Source organism: Vicia villosa, unplaced genomic scaffold (genome assembly GCF_029867415.1).
Source record: "Vicia villosa cultivar HV-30 ecotype Madison, WI unplaced genomic scaffold, Vvil1.0 ctg.001282F_1_1, whole genome shotgun sequence".
NCBI lineage: Eukaryota > Viridiplantae > Streptophyta > Magnoliopsida > Fabales > Fabaceae > Vicia > Vicia villosa.
Window position 1 is genome coordinate 50,444 of NW_026705559.1, and position 13,695 is coordinate 64,138.

The window sequence follows — 13,695 nt, forward strand, 5'->3', positions numbered from 1 at the left end:
CAATGCCATAATATCCCAAGAAGTCTAGCACACATAGCTAGACCACAAAGGAATGTGTGTCAAACAAAAATGAAAACGCGCTTGTTACAAATTCTTTATGCTAACCCTTTTGCGGGTTTAGACCATGAGGACCCCTACACACATCATGAAGTTTTACGAGATTTCTGGACGTTAGGAGTCTCAAAGACTGAAGAGGAATCAATATTCCTAAGACCATTTCCAAATTCACTAATTGTCAAAGCAAATTAGTGGTATCTAGATCAACTAACATCGACAATAACAAATTATGATATGTTGGAGGAAAAGTTCTTGAACATATTTTTCCTTATAACGAATTCATGGAAGCCAATACAACCATTTTGATGTTCTCCCAAGGCACAACTAAAACTGTTAGTGAAATGTGTGAGAGGTACTAGAGGAGGAGCATGCTATTGTAGATCATGTAGTTAATGTGTTGCCTAAATACCGTCGTATCATGGAGATTGGGCATGCATGTATAGATAGGAGAATCTTTCTGAATGTCTCTGAGGTGAGGGACGTTTTAGATGCCATTATGGGGGAGACACGAGAGGCACTGCAGTATAGGAGGCAACGTAGGAACAGGGGGCCGAGTCTGGCATATGCATTAGTATATAGTATTTGTATTAGAAGCACTATTTTTCGGCTCAATTTTATTTTGACTTCATTGTGTACTTTGAATTTGTTAACTTATATATGTCATTTTCATCTTATTCCAAAAGTGTGCGATTTAATTTATACAAAGTAAAGTCATATATGGTCAAATTCATCATAGCATCTCTAAATGAAAGTAAATAATTATTGTCTGGTGTAATTTTGGAGATGCATCTTCGAATTATGTCTGGTGTGAATACGGAGATGCATCTTCAAAACAATTTATGACAAAAGAAAATGTTCCACTGAGGAATGCATGGGGTGTACATGAAGTTGTTTTGGAGATGCATCTCAAGAATAAATTTTGTGGAAAAAAAAAGGGTGAGACTCAGTTGAAATGTGTTTGAGTGAGGCGCAGGCTGCGTCTCAAAATGCATTTCTGGAATCAAATGAGCAATTTTAAATTTTCATAGGGTGTTTTTCTACCATTTAGGATGGGATTAACAACTCCTTTTGTGTTATAACTAAAAACAAAAACCCTACAAACTCTCTTAACAAAAATCTTTATATTCTTTTCACTCTACTCTTTTTTTCAAAACAATAGGACACAGAAGTGAATAGGATACAAAAGTGAATAACTAATTGCGTATATAAAATTGCTTCATCTTACTATGATTTTTAGTTTTTTTCAATGTTCTTTATTTTTCATCTCGGTTATTAAATAAATTTTAAATATTTCGTTAATAAATATACTTTTGTTTGTAATTATTAAAATACTACATTTATTACTTTATATTTTGGTTCTTATCATTTTATTTTAGTTATTATGAAATATATTGATATTAAAACTGATTTGTCTACCATTTTTAATGATTAATTTTAATTTCTCAAAATAATAAATTAAAATAAATATTATAACACAATATTAATGAGTTTAAAGGTAGTGCACATACAGTATAAACAAATATTACACATATAATCAATTAAAATCTTTAGATTTTAATCGGGTCATATCAGTATTTTAAAATTTTATATATATATATATATATATATATATATATATATATATATATATATATATATATATATATATATATATATTTAATTAAGGAAAATGCTTATCAGTAAGAAAGTGGAAAAACAAGAAATACAAGAATAGATCACAACCATCCATTATCACCCCAACCCCATGATCCCTATTAAAAAGGAAGTTAAATTTAAAATTAATTTAAAATTTACCACTAAAATAGTGACACATACTCATTCTTGCATTTCTTCTTCAAATTGCTTCGTACTAAATAGCACCACTCTTTAATTAAATACTTGTTTATCATTGGTTAACAATTTTTTAAGTATATTTCTTTTTCTCTTAATACATATGGTAGGAATTAAAATTAAATGTAAATAACATTTAAAAGAAAATACTACAGTTACATGTCTAAATACATTGTCGATAAAAACATGTCTAAATACATAATTATGACATTAATTAATTAATTTTCATTCAAACCGTCTTCACCATAAAGTACCTGAGTCTATTACACGCGCGTGACCCCATGCTTTCTTCAAACTTTGAAACCGTTCTTATATATTATCATAGCAGAATCTACGTTGAAGAAGAAGAAAACCAACGCAGCAACAACAATGGATTCAAATGGTTCGGGTCGGGTCATACCTGGACCCACGAATCCAATGGTAACACCTCTTCTCACAGATCACTATCAATTCACAATGGCTTACGCATACTGGAAAGCTGGTAAACATCAAGAACGTGCTGTGTAAGTCATCATTATTATTAAGCTTTTAAAAAACTGTCGCTGTCGCGTAAAGGCTTTCGCGATTTCGGTCTGTGATGGAACACTAAATGCTGTCGTTTTAAAACCTTGATTATTATTATTATTATTCAAACAATTCTTCATTCTTCATTACCTGATTCAATTATTATTCAATTCTTATAGTGTGAATTTTGATACGTGATTTTATAAGATTTGGTTTATAATATAGTTTTTTTTTTTTTCAGGTTTGATTTGTATTTTCGTAAGAGTCCGTTTGGAGGGGAATATACTATCTTCGCTGGCTTGGAAGAATGTGTGAGGTTCATTTCTAATTACAAGATATCTGAAGATGAGATTCATTTTATTAAGGATAATTTGCCTGATTCATGTGAGGTAAATATATATAATCATAATCTGAATAATCTGAATTGCTTCTGATTTTGGTGTTTCATTATTTGTTTAGAAGGTTTATCAAACAAGTGCTTATGCTTTAAGTTATTTCTGTTACAAAAGATAAAATAAGTTAAACTGGTTATAAGTTGTTTTCATAAGATCTCTATGAAATAGTCTTACAAGTGATTATGACAGTAGATTAGTTCAAATAAGTCCTAATCATCTTAAACGTGCAAATTTGCTAAGATAGGTTTATGCTGCTGGCATTTTTATATTAGATTATGTCTGCAATGTGTTGAATGTGGTAATTATTATTGATTAAATTTAAATCATAGGATGGTTTCTTTGACTATCTTAGAGGAATCGACTGTTCCGACGTTGAGGTGTATGCTATTGCCGAAGGAACTGTTGTTTTTCCTAAGGTGCCATTGATGAGAATTGAAGGTCCAGTTGCAGTGAGTACTTGCTAGCTACCATTAAATACTCTCTTTTAATACATATACACTTATTACTTTTAAGTATTGTTTCTCTCGAGGATTATTCGTCTGTTACATTAAATCGACGTTTCTATTGTTCAGGTTGTTCAATTGCTGGAAACACCTTTTGTCAATCTAGTTAACTTTGCTTCATTGGTGGCTACTAATGCTGCAAGGCATCGTTTTGTTGCTGGAAAATCTAAAACTTTGCTCGAGTTTGGACTACGGAGGGCTCAGGTTACTCTGTCTTACTGTAAAAAAAATGGCAAGTTAGTTACGAAGAGACTCGTTTCTCAATATTCATTGAAAGAATGTTACTTTTATGCAGGGGCCTGATGGTGGAATAAGTGCATCAAAGTACTGTTATATTGGAGGCTTTGATGCAACAAGGTATTGTCAATTATACTCAATTTCGATTTGTTTTGCACGGTAATAGGAAAAACATGTTAATAATAATGTGTATATCTAACAGTTATGCAACTTGAGATTTTTTCTGGACTAAGCTTTTTACAGTGCCAGTATACTGCCATATTAGTATTGGTTTCAATTAAAAATATTGGATTTTTTAATACCTTGCAAGGATTCAAGAATACATAGTTAATGTCGATTTAAGATGGCAGGGCGTGATTTTGGCGTCATGGCATGTAAACTATATGCCTTATTAGTTTGTAGTTTGTAATTAAGTTAGGTTAAATGGCTTCGGTAAATCTAGATTCTTTTAGATTTTGTTTAAAATGTTCTAGTGAATCCAGGATCACATAATTTGGATTGTGGTAGAGTCAAGTTCAAACAATGATTGCCAACCTATCTTGATTAATGTATCAGCATTTGTATTGTATCATAACTATCATATTAATATGACAGTACATCCTTTAACATTTTGTTGTGCTTTATTGAATTTTTTGTTTCTTCTGTTTGATTGTATATAACTTAACTTGGCTTTTCATGTGGCACACCATTAGCAATGTGGCAGCAGGAAGGTTATTCGGGATCCCCCTTCGTGGCACTCACTCGCATGCATTCGTTAGCTCGTATATGGTGAGTGTATAACCATTTCATTGAATTTTTTTGACATATTTAGTTACCGTTTATGAAGATAGTTTCATTGAATACTGCTTGTCATTTCGTTTGTAATGCATAAATATATATAGTTTGAACTTGAAGAGATAGGTTGCTGTTTGATCTATCCATTTCCTTTGCTTACTTTTGTCTATCCTGCAGGGCGTTAACGAGATTGCAGATAAATCACTGCGGAAAAAAGATGGTTCAGGTACCTGTGAAGATTTCGCTGTTTTGGTTCAAAAGTGGCTGAATAAAATTAAGGTGACATGCATAACAATATTTTCTTGTTACCTCAGTTATTTTGGGAAGGAGTAGGGATTTGACTTGAGGCCATTCTGGTCGCAGTTAATTGTATCACCGCTTACCAGTGACGACAATAATGTTCTATCAAATTGTTACCATTCTTATTGCATATATTTATGTTTTGCACTCTTAAAAGATCAAAGATGGATTTGTCAGTGTATGACCTTTGTTATGTTTCCATTTTGCAGTGGTCAAATTCACTGTGTGGCATTTTTTCTGATACCAATCAAAGTGAGCTAGCAGCATTCACATCATATGCATTGGCATTTCCTGATAACTTTCTCGCCCTTGTAGACACTTATGATGTAAGTATTTAATATTGTATTAGGAAATTTATATATTTCATACCATAGACGTGTATAATCTCTGCATCAGTATAACATACATTGTTCCATGATTGTGGCTTAGGCCAAGTTTTAATTAGCCTCTAGCTTATGGGAGCTTCTCAATTAAAATGAATTAATGGTTCAACGCTTATATAAATCCTTTTATATATGGAGAAATTAGACGAAATAACTTCGAAAGAAATTGAGATGTAGAATTTAATAGCAACTTATAGAATAAGCCATTAATTGAAGATTTACTGCAAGATTCTTTTGATATTACGTAATTCTTAATCGCAAGGTTAGGACAGAAAAAAAGCTTTATCTGTTTCTGCATTTAATCACATTCACATCTGTTGGCAGGTTGTGAGAAGTGGAGTTCCTAACTTCTGTGCTGTTGCATTAGCTCTCAGTGATTTAGGGTATGCTGATACGTTTTTCGTGTCTACCAATATCATTTGATTATAGGGTTTACTTATTGATCGAAGTCTGAACTCTTTGTTTTCTTACTTTGTATCTGTGAGTTGCGAAAATGTTTTTTATGCAACTGTTTCTTACGTTGAGAAGCCTTTACCTGTGCAGATACAAAGCAGTTGGCATTAGACTGGACTCGGGCGACCTTGCATACTTGTCTTGTGAGTCAAGGAAGTTCTTTTGTTCCATTGAGAAGGAATTTGAAGTGCCCGATTTCGGGAATATGAGTATCACTGCTAGTAACGACCTTAACGAGGAAACATTAGATGCTTTAAATAAACAGGTAAATTTTATTTGGAAGCTGAAACTTCTAGCATATTTCTTAAATCAAAATTATACCAGAAAAGTATTTGTTGGTTTAAAATTCATACTAATTTTAACTGTTTATTCAAGCATATACTTATTTTAAATGTAACATTAATAGTTACATTTAGTTTCTCATAATATCCTACATTTCTTTGTATTGGATTGCATTTTGCATTGTAGGGTCATGAGGTTGATGCCTATGGAATTGGGACATATCTGGTAACATGTTATGCTCAAGCAGCTTTAGGTGTTGTTTTCAAGCTAGTTGAGATAAACAAGCAACCTCGAATCAAACTTTCTGAAGATGTCTCGAAGGTTGGAACACATCTACCATAAACGGAATCATCTATTCGCGTTTAATCATAAACTTATAATCTCTTTATCCTTTGTTATTTTATCTGTTTTTCAGGTCTCTATTCCATGTAAGAAGCGGGTTTATAGGTTATACGGCAAAGAAACTTATCCCTTGGTTGACATAATGAGAGGAGAAAACGAACCCCCTCCAAAGGTAGCTTTCGACTTAATCTGTGTGATCAACTTCAAATTACCATAATAGATTTATCATTACTGTTTCAATCAATTATTGAAAAATGGACTTTTGTTCTGAAATCAAAACCTTATAAGTATATGCATTTGCATTTTCTTTATTATGATAGGTAGGAGAAAGAATATTGTGCCGTCATCCCTTTCAAGAATCTAAGAGAGCATACGTAGTGCCACAGCAAGTTGAGGAGCTTCTAAAATGTTACTTTGCTGGGAGTTCAGGTAAACAGTTACAGAAGCTTATTCTGATATATTCAATAAATGTAGCTTATGACAGTATAAAAAAAAAACCATTTCTCTCTTATATAACAAGCTCTTTATTTATTGAAGATAAAAAGAGTGAAACTTTACCACCTTTACAAGACATAAGAGAGAGATGCATCAAGCAACTCGAACAAATGCGACCTGATCACATGAGAAGACTTAATCCAACTCCATACAAGGTATGTTGCTGTAAATTGTTCTATACTTTTCATTTTATACAACTATTTTTTGATATTTTTTCTTCAAATTTTTGCTAGGTTTGTGTCAGTGCGAAATTATATGACTTCATTCATTTCTTGTGGCTGAATGAAGCACCTGTTGGGGAGTTGCAGTAACAGGAAGATAAAATTTTGGGTAGAGACCTCTTTAAAATGTTTCAGAAATTTCATAGTGATAGTAGAAGTTTCATACAGTCATAGTGTACGCATGTGTACCATATATTCAAAATGTTCAAATTATATGTGTATGTATATTAATATTATGTTGGAGTAATCATTATTCTTTCAAGAATTTTTAGAAATATATTTTGGTTACACTTTCATGTACTGTAATAGGAGATGTAACAGGTGCAACCGGTTTTCCTTGCATGTTTTCCTCACATGTTATAGAAAATATGTCACTTTAAATTTATATATCTTCATTTATTTATGGCTAGTTTTTCTTTTTCATAAAAGATAACTTTATGTTCGATGTAAAATACTAGTATTTTAGAATATCTAAAAAAAATCAAGTATTTTTTATTATGGAGGGTAAAAATAAATTATTTCAATAGTTACTTTAAGAATCACGTTATGTTTGGTCGGCTCTGGGCCCAAGGGCTTAGCTTTTTAGTTTAGAACTTTAAATCTTAAAATTTACTCCATTCACTCTTTTTTTTATAAATAAATTTTGACTTTTTACGTTTATTGTATAATAATCTATTTATACTATATTTAAGTTAAATACATCAATTATTTAATAAATTTAAAAAATTAAAATTTACTTATAAATAAGAATGGATGGAGTAGGAGTTAGTCATCACACATCCCATGTGTTATTAGAATTAGAACCACATAGTTTTCAAACTGATCCAGTTTCCAAAGTCCAGATTTATTGCGAAGATTGAAATCCAGACGCTTATGTTTGAATAATCTGCGGCTTTTCTTCTCACTTCACATTTTCATTTATACAAAAGAGAAAAAATAGAGAATACAAAGAGAGGGTACTCATAAGCGATTAAAGAGCAATTTCTCCTCATTTTCAAACATTCTCATAGCTTATATCAATTACATTGAACTTTCTCTCCATTGCATTGGTAAATTGCTCATTCTCTTTCCATTTTTGATTTCACAGACATGCGTTACCAAAATAGACTATTGATATTATAATTTAGAATTAAATGCAATAAAAATACTTGTTGTGCTTGTCTTAAATCTTGAATTGTGTTTTTGAGCATTATAGCTTATAGGGTTCGCATGCTCAATTTTGTGTTCTCTGGTTCTGGTTCATACTCAGTCTGAATTGTACAATATAAAGATTGGAATTTGAATTTTCCTGCTATCTAATTTTTGGTTTGGCATCTTGTTTCTATTTTATGCTATGACATATCCCTGTTATGATTGTTTAATTGCAGAAAAATGTTTGACAACCAAGAAAGATTGAGACTTGGTAAAGTGTTCCAACATGCTTCTGTTTGTATGAAGAAAGTTAGACCCTCACGACCAGTTGTTGGAGAAACTTCTTTTACTGGTGAGGAATTGTCTTCACATGTTCACAAGTCTCTAACACCGTCTTCCTAGATTGACGTGTTTGTTGTTGTCCTAGAAACCACTCCTGCCCCAAAAGACGTCGCTGCCTCAGAAGGTTTCTCATAAGAACTTTGTCGTCCATTATGGTCCTCCCCGATTCGAGGAATTAGGGGTGGAAATAGGTTAGGCTAGGCTTTAGAAAGCATGAGTCTGGCCTGCGATAAACTTACATAGCCTGAGTCTGGCCTATGGCCTACTATAGGGTCTTTTTTTCGATCTGGCCTGACCTTTTTAAAAGTCGGGCCTGGATTGAAAGCCTATTTAAAAGTATGTTCTCATTAAGGTTTTCAATTAATCCATATTACTTAAGAAGCCTTATAGGTCGGCCTATATATATGCTTATATCGACAGGCCTATTTAGCTTTTTTTTTTCTAATATATATGCATATATAGGCCAATCTATTTAGCCTTTTTTCTAATATATATGTATATATAGGCCAATCTATTTAGCCTTTTTTAAAAATATATATGCATATATAGACCATCATATTTAGACTATTTTTAATATATATGAAAATATAGGTCGGGCTATAAGGTTTTATAGGCTTTTTTAATAGCCTAAGTCTGACCTATTTGATTAAATAGGCTTTTAAAAAAACCTAAATCGGACCTTTTTGTTAAATAGGTCCGGCCTGACCTGGCCTTAAATAGGCTAGGCTATAGGCCCCTGTAGGTCGTCCTGACCTATTCTCATCCCTATTTGTAGTTGCGCGCAGAGGCTGCCCGATTTCTACCTGGAAAAAAGTCTCTTAAACAAAATTAGTAAGGTATATATCCTTCTTTTTTTAAATAAATTATATATTAATTTGTAATTTTATTTTAGAATATATAATTGTATCACGAGCTTCTGGTTCTAGGAGTTTTGCTTCCACTTAAATTCTAATTGTCGTCATTGCGATTTATTTTGTTTTGTCAGCCTTAATTGAAACTTCTTTTGTTTGTCTTTCCTTCATTATAGTATTTTTGTAATTCGTAAACATTGTTCAAGAGACACAATTATTAACTGTTATAACTACTTATTACACGCATATTGTTTATTTCAACAACAATGTTCATCAAAAAGAATTATTCACTACGCACACATTGTTCATCATATAGGTAATGTTCACTCAACGTGCAGGGTTCATTACGCGCAGAATCTTTGTTATTATTTGCTCGCCTTTTTCCTTATTCTCTCGAGAAACACTTTTACATGTATCAACCAATATGGTTTAAAATAGAACTATTAATTGTGGTTTCTGATTATAATGTTGTTTATACCAACTCTAAGAGTACTTGGATATTTGGTTATGATGTCACTCATCACATAATATTTGATTTTGAATGTTTTTGAAGAATATTTCTCCTTCTGGAATTCCTTATATTATTCTTGTAGATGTGGTTTTATGTGTTGTGCATGTTATAAATTTATTTGAGGTCTCAAAGTCCAATCGATTAGAGCTTGCTCTAATCTATTTAAGAGAGAGCTAACCACCTAATCGATTAGAAACCATTTTAATCGATTAGGATAGTCTCCTGGATAAGTTGTTTTCTTATTGGTTTGGTCTAATTGATTGGGACCGCATGCTAATCAATTAGAGAGTTGTCAAAGCCCGTGGATTATAGGATATGGAGTATGTTTTTGGGTGTTTGAATTCTATAATGTGAAACATAATATGAATCCAATCAACAAGAAGTCATCATAAACACTCCCTTAAATCAAATTCAACAATAACATAATACATCATCCTAAATTAAAAATATCAACACATAAATAAGACCATGAACGAAACAAACTAGTTTCTTCATTTGGTTCAACTATGCAAGATGAGATTTTATCTGATTCCAAAAATATCCTCAGGTTCCATATTTTAAAATTCGGATGCACCTAAAATACACAACATACTCTGAAACACGCAGAAGCCAATGTTAAAAACAAATTGGGATTCTTCCCTGATACCACTACTTAAACACACCATAAACTCATCCATGAGTTTTCTGGATTTTGAAATTCAAAATATACCCTATTATTAGAAAATCATAAGAAAATTTTGACAAGATATGAAGAAAACATAATTAACATAAAAATTTGTTATCACGTACACAAAATATGTAATATTACATAGATCTTTGTTAACATAAAATATAACGTCACATTTCATGATCTAGAGATGGTTGAAGAATTTTCAACATCTTTAATTAGAATATCGTCGGTCAATTTCACCATTGTCGCATCCACTTCAATCAGACCCTTTCTTTTGTATGGTGAAATGTACTCCACATAACTTTTAAATCTTCATCTGTCTTCAACTTTAAGTTGTTGAACTTCACCTTTCCTTCGTTATTATTCGAGTGTGAGTGGTACTCGATCTAAACCACCCTTCAATTGTCTGGGTAACTCAAGAGATTATCTAGTTTGGATTTCATAACTTGAAGAGAAGTGTCATTTATGACCCTAAATTCAAGAGGAGAACTCGCGTCATTGAGGTAAACAAATGTGAGATACCATTATTGATACATTCTGTGGTGTTTTTGGTAGTTACATGTACATAAGAGGCATATTTATACAAGTTTTAGATAAATAAGGACCATACAAAAGTTGTTATGTCTCAGGTATCATTCCGTATTTTGAAATATGGATTCAATTAGGCGCAAATAACTGTTTCTCCGCATATTGAATTTTGGAGTGACCCTTTTATAACACAGTAAATATAGTTTGTTCAAATTTTGAAATCCATAATCATCCAATATAAAAGTTAATTTTTGCAGTCAGGCGATTTTACAAACAAACTTTCCAATACAAGTAATGTTAGATATACATTAAAACACGTCAAAATTTATCTGAATTACATTGTTGAATATAACATCTCAACATTACATACAAAAATGTGCCACCACCTAAAATACATGTTAAGGTAAAACTAAAATGCATCAAAACATGGGTCACCATCTAAATCTATATATGTTGGTGGTTTCGCATTTGACATTTTCTAATTTGATTCTCTTTCAATTTCGCTCAACTTGGAAAACTCTTCCATCCTATCCAAAAAATTATTCTACTAACTTTCAACATCTTTTATGGAATGTTCGTGGTATAGGACATCCTAGTTTTAAATAAACTTGAACAAAATATTGTGATATTGAAAGTTACCCAATACACATAATGCGTTCGACTCAATTTTAAGGTGTACCACTTCAAAGTGAGGAAATGTTTCTGAGAAACCATATCTTGTCAGATCGATACACATCCATGTTATATGCACTTGTTATAACATGACTCATTTCAGGGAAACACGCTCATTTTTTCACAAGTGATAGCTTGCTAACACAAGGAATGAGAGATGTATGAATTTTATCAAAATTTGTTTTTTTGTATAGCATTGTATATGATTCCTTATGCTTCTTAAACTCTTTTATAAGATATTGACAAATAAGTGTGTGATTCTCCTCTCTATTATACAACAAAGTTGAAACAACGTGATAACCCTATTTACTCTCACCCTTGACATTTACAGTCCGATCAATATATTTATTCATAAAAATGGGGACCTCTTCAATGTGTATCATTTTTTAGAAAGGTGGTGGCGATGGTTTACCGATGCGGGCACCTTTGAAAGAACTTCTTTTGGATTCTAAAATCAGTAAGTCTAGAAAAAGTGTGTAGACATGTTCAAAATAGGATGGAGAATGTTTGATTGAATTTTCAATCAGTGTTGGTTTGACTTTCTTAGGAGCACCCTTTATTTTTAAGCGGTTTCACTAATGGTTTCAAATTTGTTGTTTCTGGATAGGCAATCTTTCTCATTTGCTCTTTAAAGTGAAGTTCCATGTTTATCACCAACTTTGAAAAATCTCTTGAATGACATCTCATTATGTCATGGTAGATATATTTTACTTACTCTCTTTCACCACTTCATCATCATCAAACTGGAGCCTTTTTCAGTGCGATCAAACATTATCTATGTGTATGGGCCTATCAAGTTTCATCTTTTTGGAAATTAAAAAATCACACGGAAGACCATATGTCCTCGTAAGTGTACAATCATACTTTAAGCTATTTAAACATATTTTCTCTGCTCGCCTAGTTTGATGATAAATATAATAAAATCCCGCTCAAGATATAATGTCGACCAATTGTGAATAAATATTTTGATATTTGAGTCTATGTTTTAATATTGTGATGTTTTGGCCAAATGATGTTGGAATCTCGTTGTGTTCATTATGAATCATTTTGTTCACTAATTCTCAACTTGTACACAAATCCCTTTTACTATTTCCCAGCCGGTTTTTCATTGTGGCGTGAGCATATTCAACTCTAATAGTTGTAATACTTTCAAAGTGTTTAACCTGATCGACCCAAACACAAGCAATATTCTCTTTCACCTAGTAAAGAATTGTGCTTTCAACATATTTTAACAAAATCGGATATGACACACTCACCCTTTTGAATAATATGCCATATTCGGCATATAACTCTTCTGAAAAAGAATTTATTATAGTTTTCAGATATCCATTATGCTTTACAATATCACACTAGGTTTGATCATTTTCACATATTCACCCATGATTTATTTGGTTCCTATCGCATGTTTAAGCCTACCTCTCGCATTTTTGGTTATATGACCTACACAGTAGAGCATATGATGTAGGAAACATCTTAACAATTGAATTCACCAGTGCGAGATCGGTGACAATCACATGTGGCATGTTTTCCTGGTTTTTCAATATAGTTTAACACACTTCCAAAACCCACGTGAAATTTTCCTCTTTTTCACTTTCCAAAAATCAAAACTCAATTGAAAAAGTTATATTTGTAGAAGTAACACCGACAATTTCCAAAAATGGTAGCAAGTAATTGTTAGTCTTATATGTTGAATCAATTATGAGAAAAATGGAAAAAATATTGAACAACTTGATAGAATCAGAATGAGTCCAAAATATATGTTGAGCAGTTTTTCCATCCTCACAAACTCTGAATCTAGATACATAACGATCATCGTCCAAAAGTTTCAACAATTATTGCATTTCTTATCTTGGATCTTTTTTCGCCTTATATTTGTAACATTTTTTGGGTTTTTCCTTTTCAAAGTTGACAATATGTTTTTGGGCTAAACCATGTTTAATGTCATGTGAGAGACAAGTTTCTTCTCTTCAGAATTCAAACGACATAAAATGCATAACACAAATCATAATTATGTATACCACAAATCACATTAAATGTCAATGTATTCACCTTGAGGTACTCACGCAACGTAAAATGGTACTTGCATTTCCTCGTTCCAGTGCCATCGTGTTTCAACTTTCGGATAGGTGTTCTATACTTGTCCCTTCTTTCACATCTTGTCGTCACAAATGTTTGTATTCTATCAGAACAAGAATTCAGTCTCCCGATTACAAT

The 13,695-nt window shown here is 32.0% G+C and overlaps 1 protein-coding gene across 2 annotated transcripts; it reads left to right on the forward strand.

Annotated features, from left to right (window-relative positions):
- Positions 1 to 2,177: 2,177 nt before the first annotated feature.
- Positions 2,178 to 7,126, forward strand: LOC131634351 (nicotinate phosphoribosyltransferase 2-like). 2 transcript variants are annotated; one of them, XM_058905003.1, is made up of 15 exons: positions 2,178 to 2,390; positions 2,633 to 2,780; positions 3,116 to 3,235; positions 3,359 to 3,493; positions 3,585 to 3,646; positions 4,219 to 4,294; positions 4,478 to 4,579; positions 4,810 to 4,926; positions 5,308 to 5,366; positions 5,527 to 5,701; positions 5,905 to 6,039; positions 6,134 to 6,232; positions 6,381 to 6,489; positions 6,598 to 6,710; positions 6,789 to 7,126. In XM_058905003.1, the coding sequence occupies exons 1-15, from the start codon at positions 2,257 to 2,259 to the stop codon at positions 6,864 to 6,866; spliced, it is 1,662 nt and encodes a 553-aa protein (XP_058760986.1). In that variant the 5' UTR covers positions 2,178 to 2,256; the 3' UTR covers positions 6,867 to 7,126. The 2 variants fall into 2 exon arrangements, with proteins under 2 accessions (XP_058760986.1, XP_058760987.1); XM_058905004.1 differs by having other exon boundaries at positions 2,254 to 2,390; positions 3,139 to 3,235.
- Positions 7,127 to 13,695: the final 6,569 nt, after the last annotated feature.

Bases quoted from the DNA above. Each gene is read 5' to 3' on its own strand.
- LOC131634351 (XM_058905003.1), top strand. From the start codon at position 2,257: ATGGATTCAAATGGTTCGGGTCGGGTCATACCTGGACCCACGAATCCA. The intron at 2,781-3,115 runs GTAAATATATAT...TTTAAATCATAG, and splicing joins ATTTGCCTGATTCATGTGAG to GATGGTTTCTTTGACTATCT. The intron at 6,233-6,380 runs GTAGCTTTCGAC...TTATTATGATAG, and splicing joins AAAACGAACCCCCTCCAAAG to GTAGGAGAAAGAATATTGTG.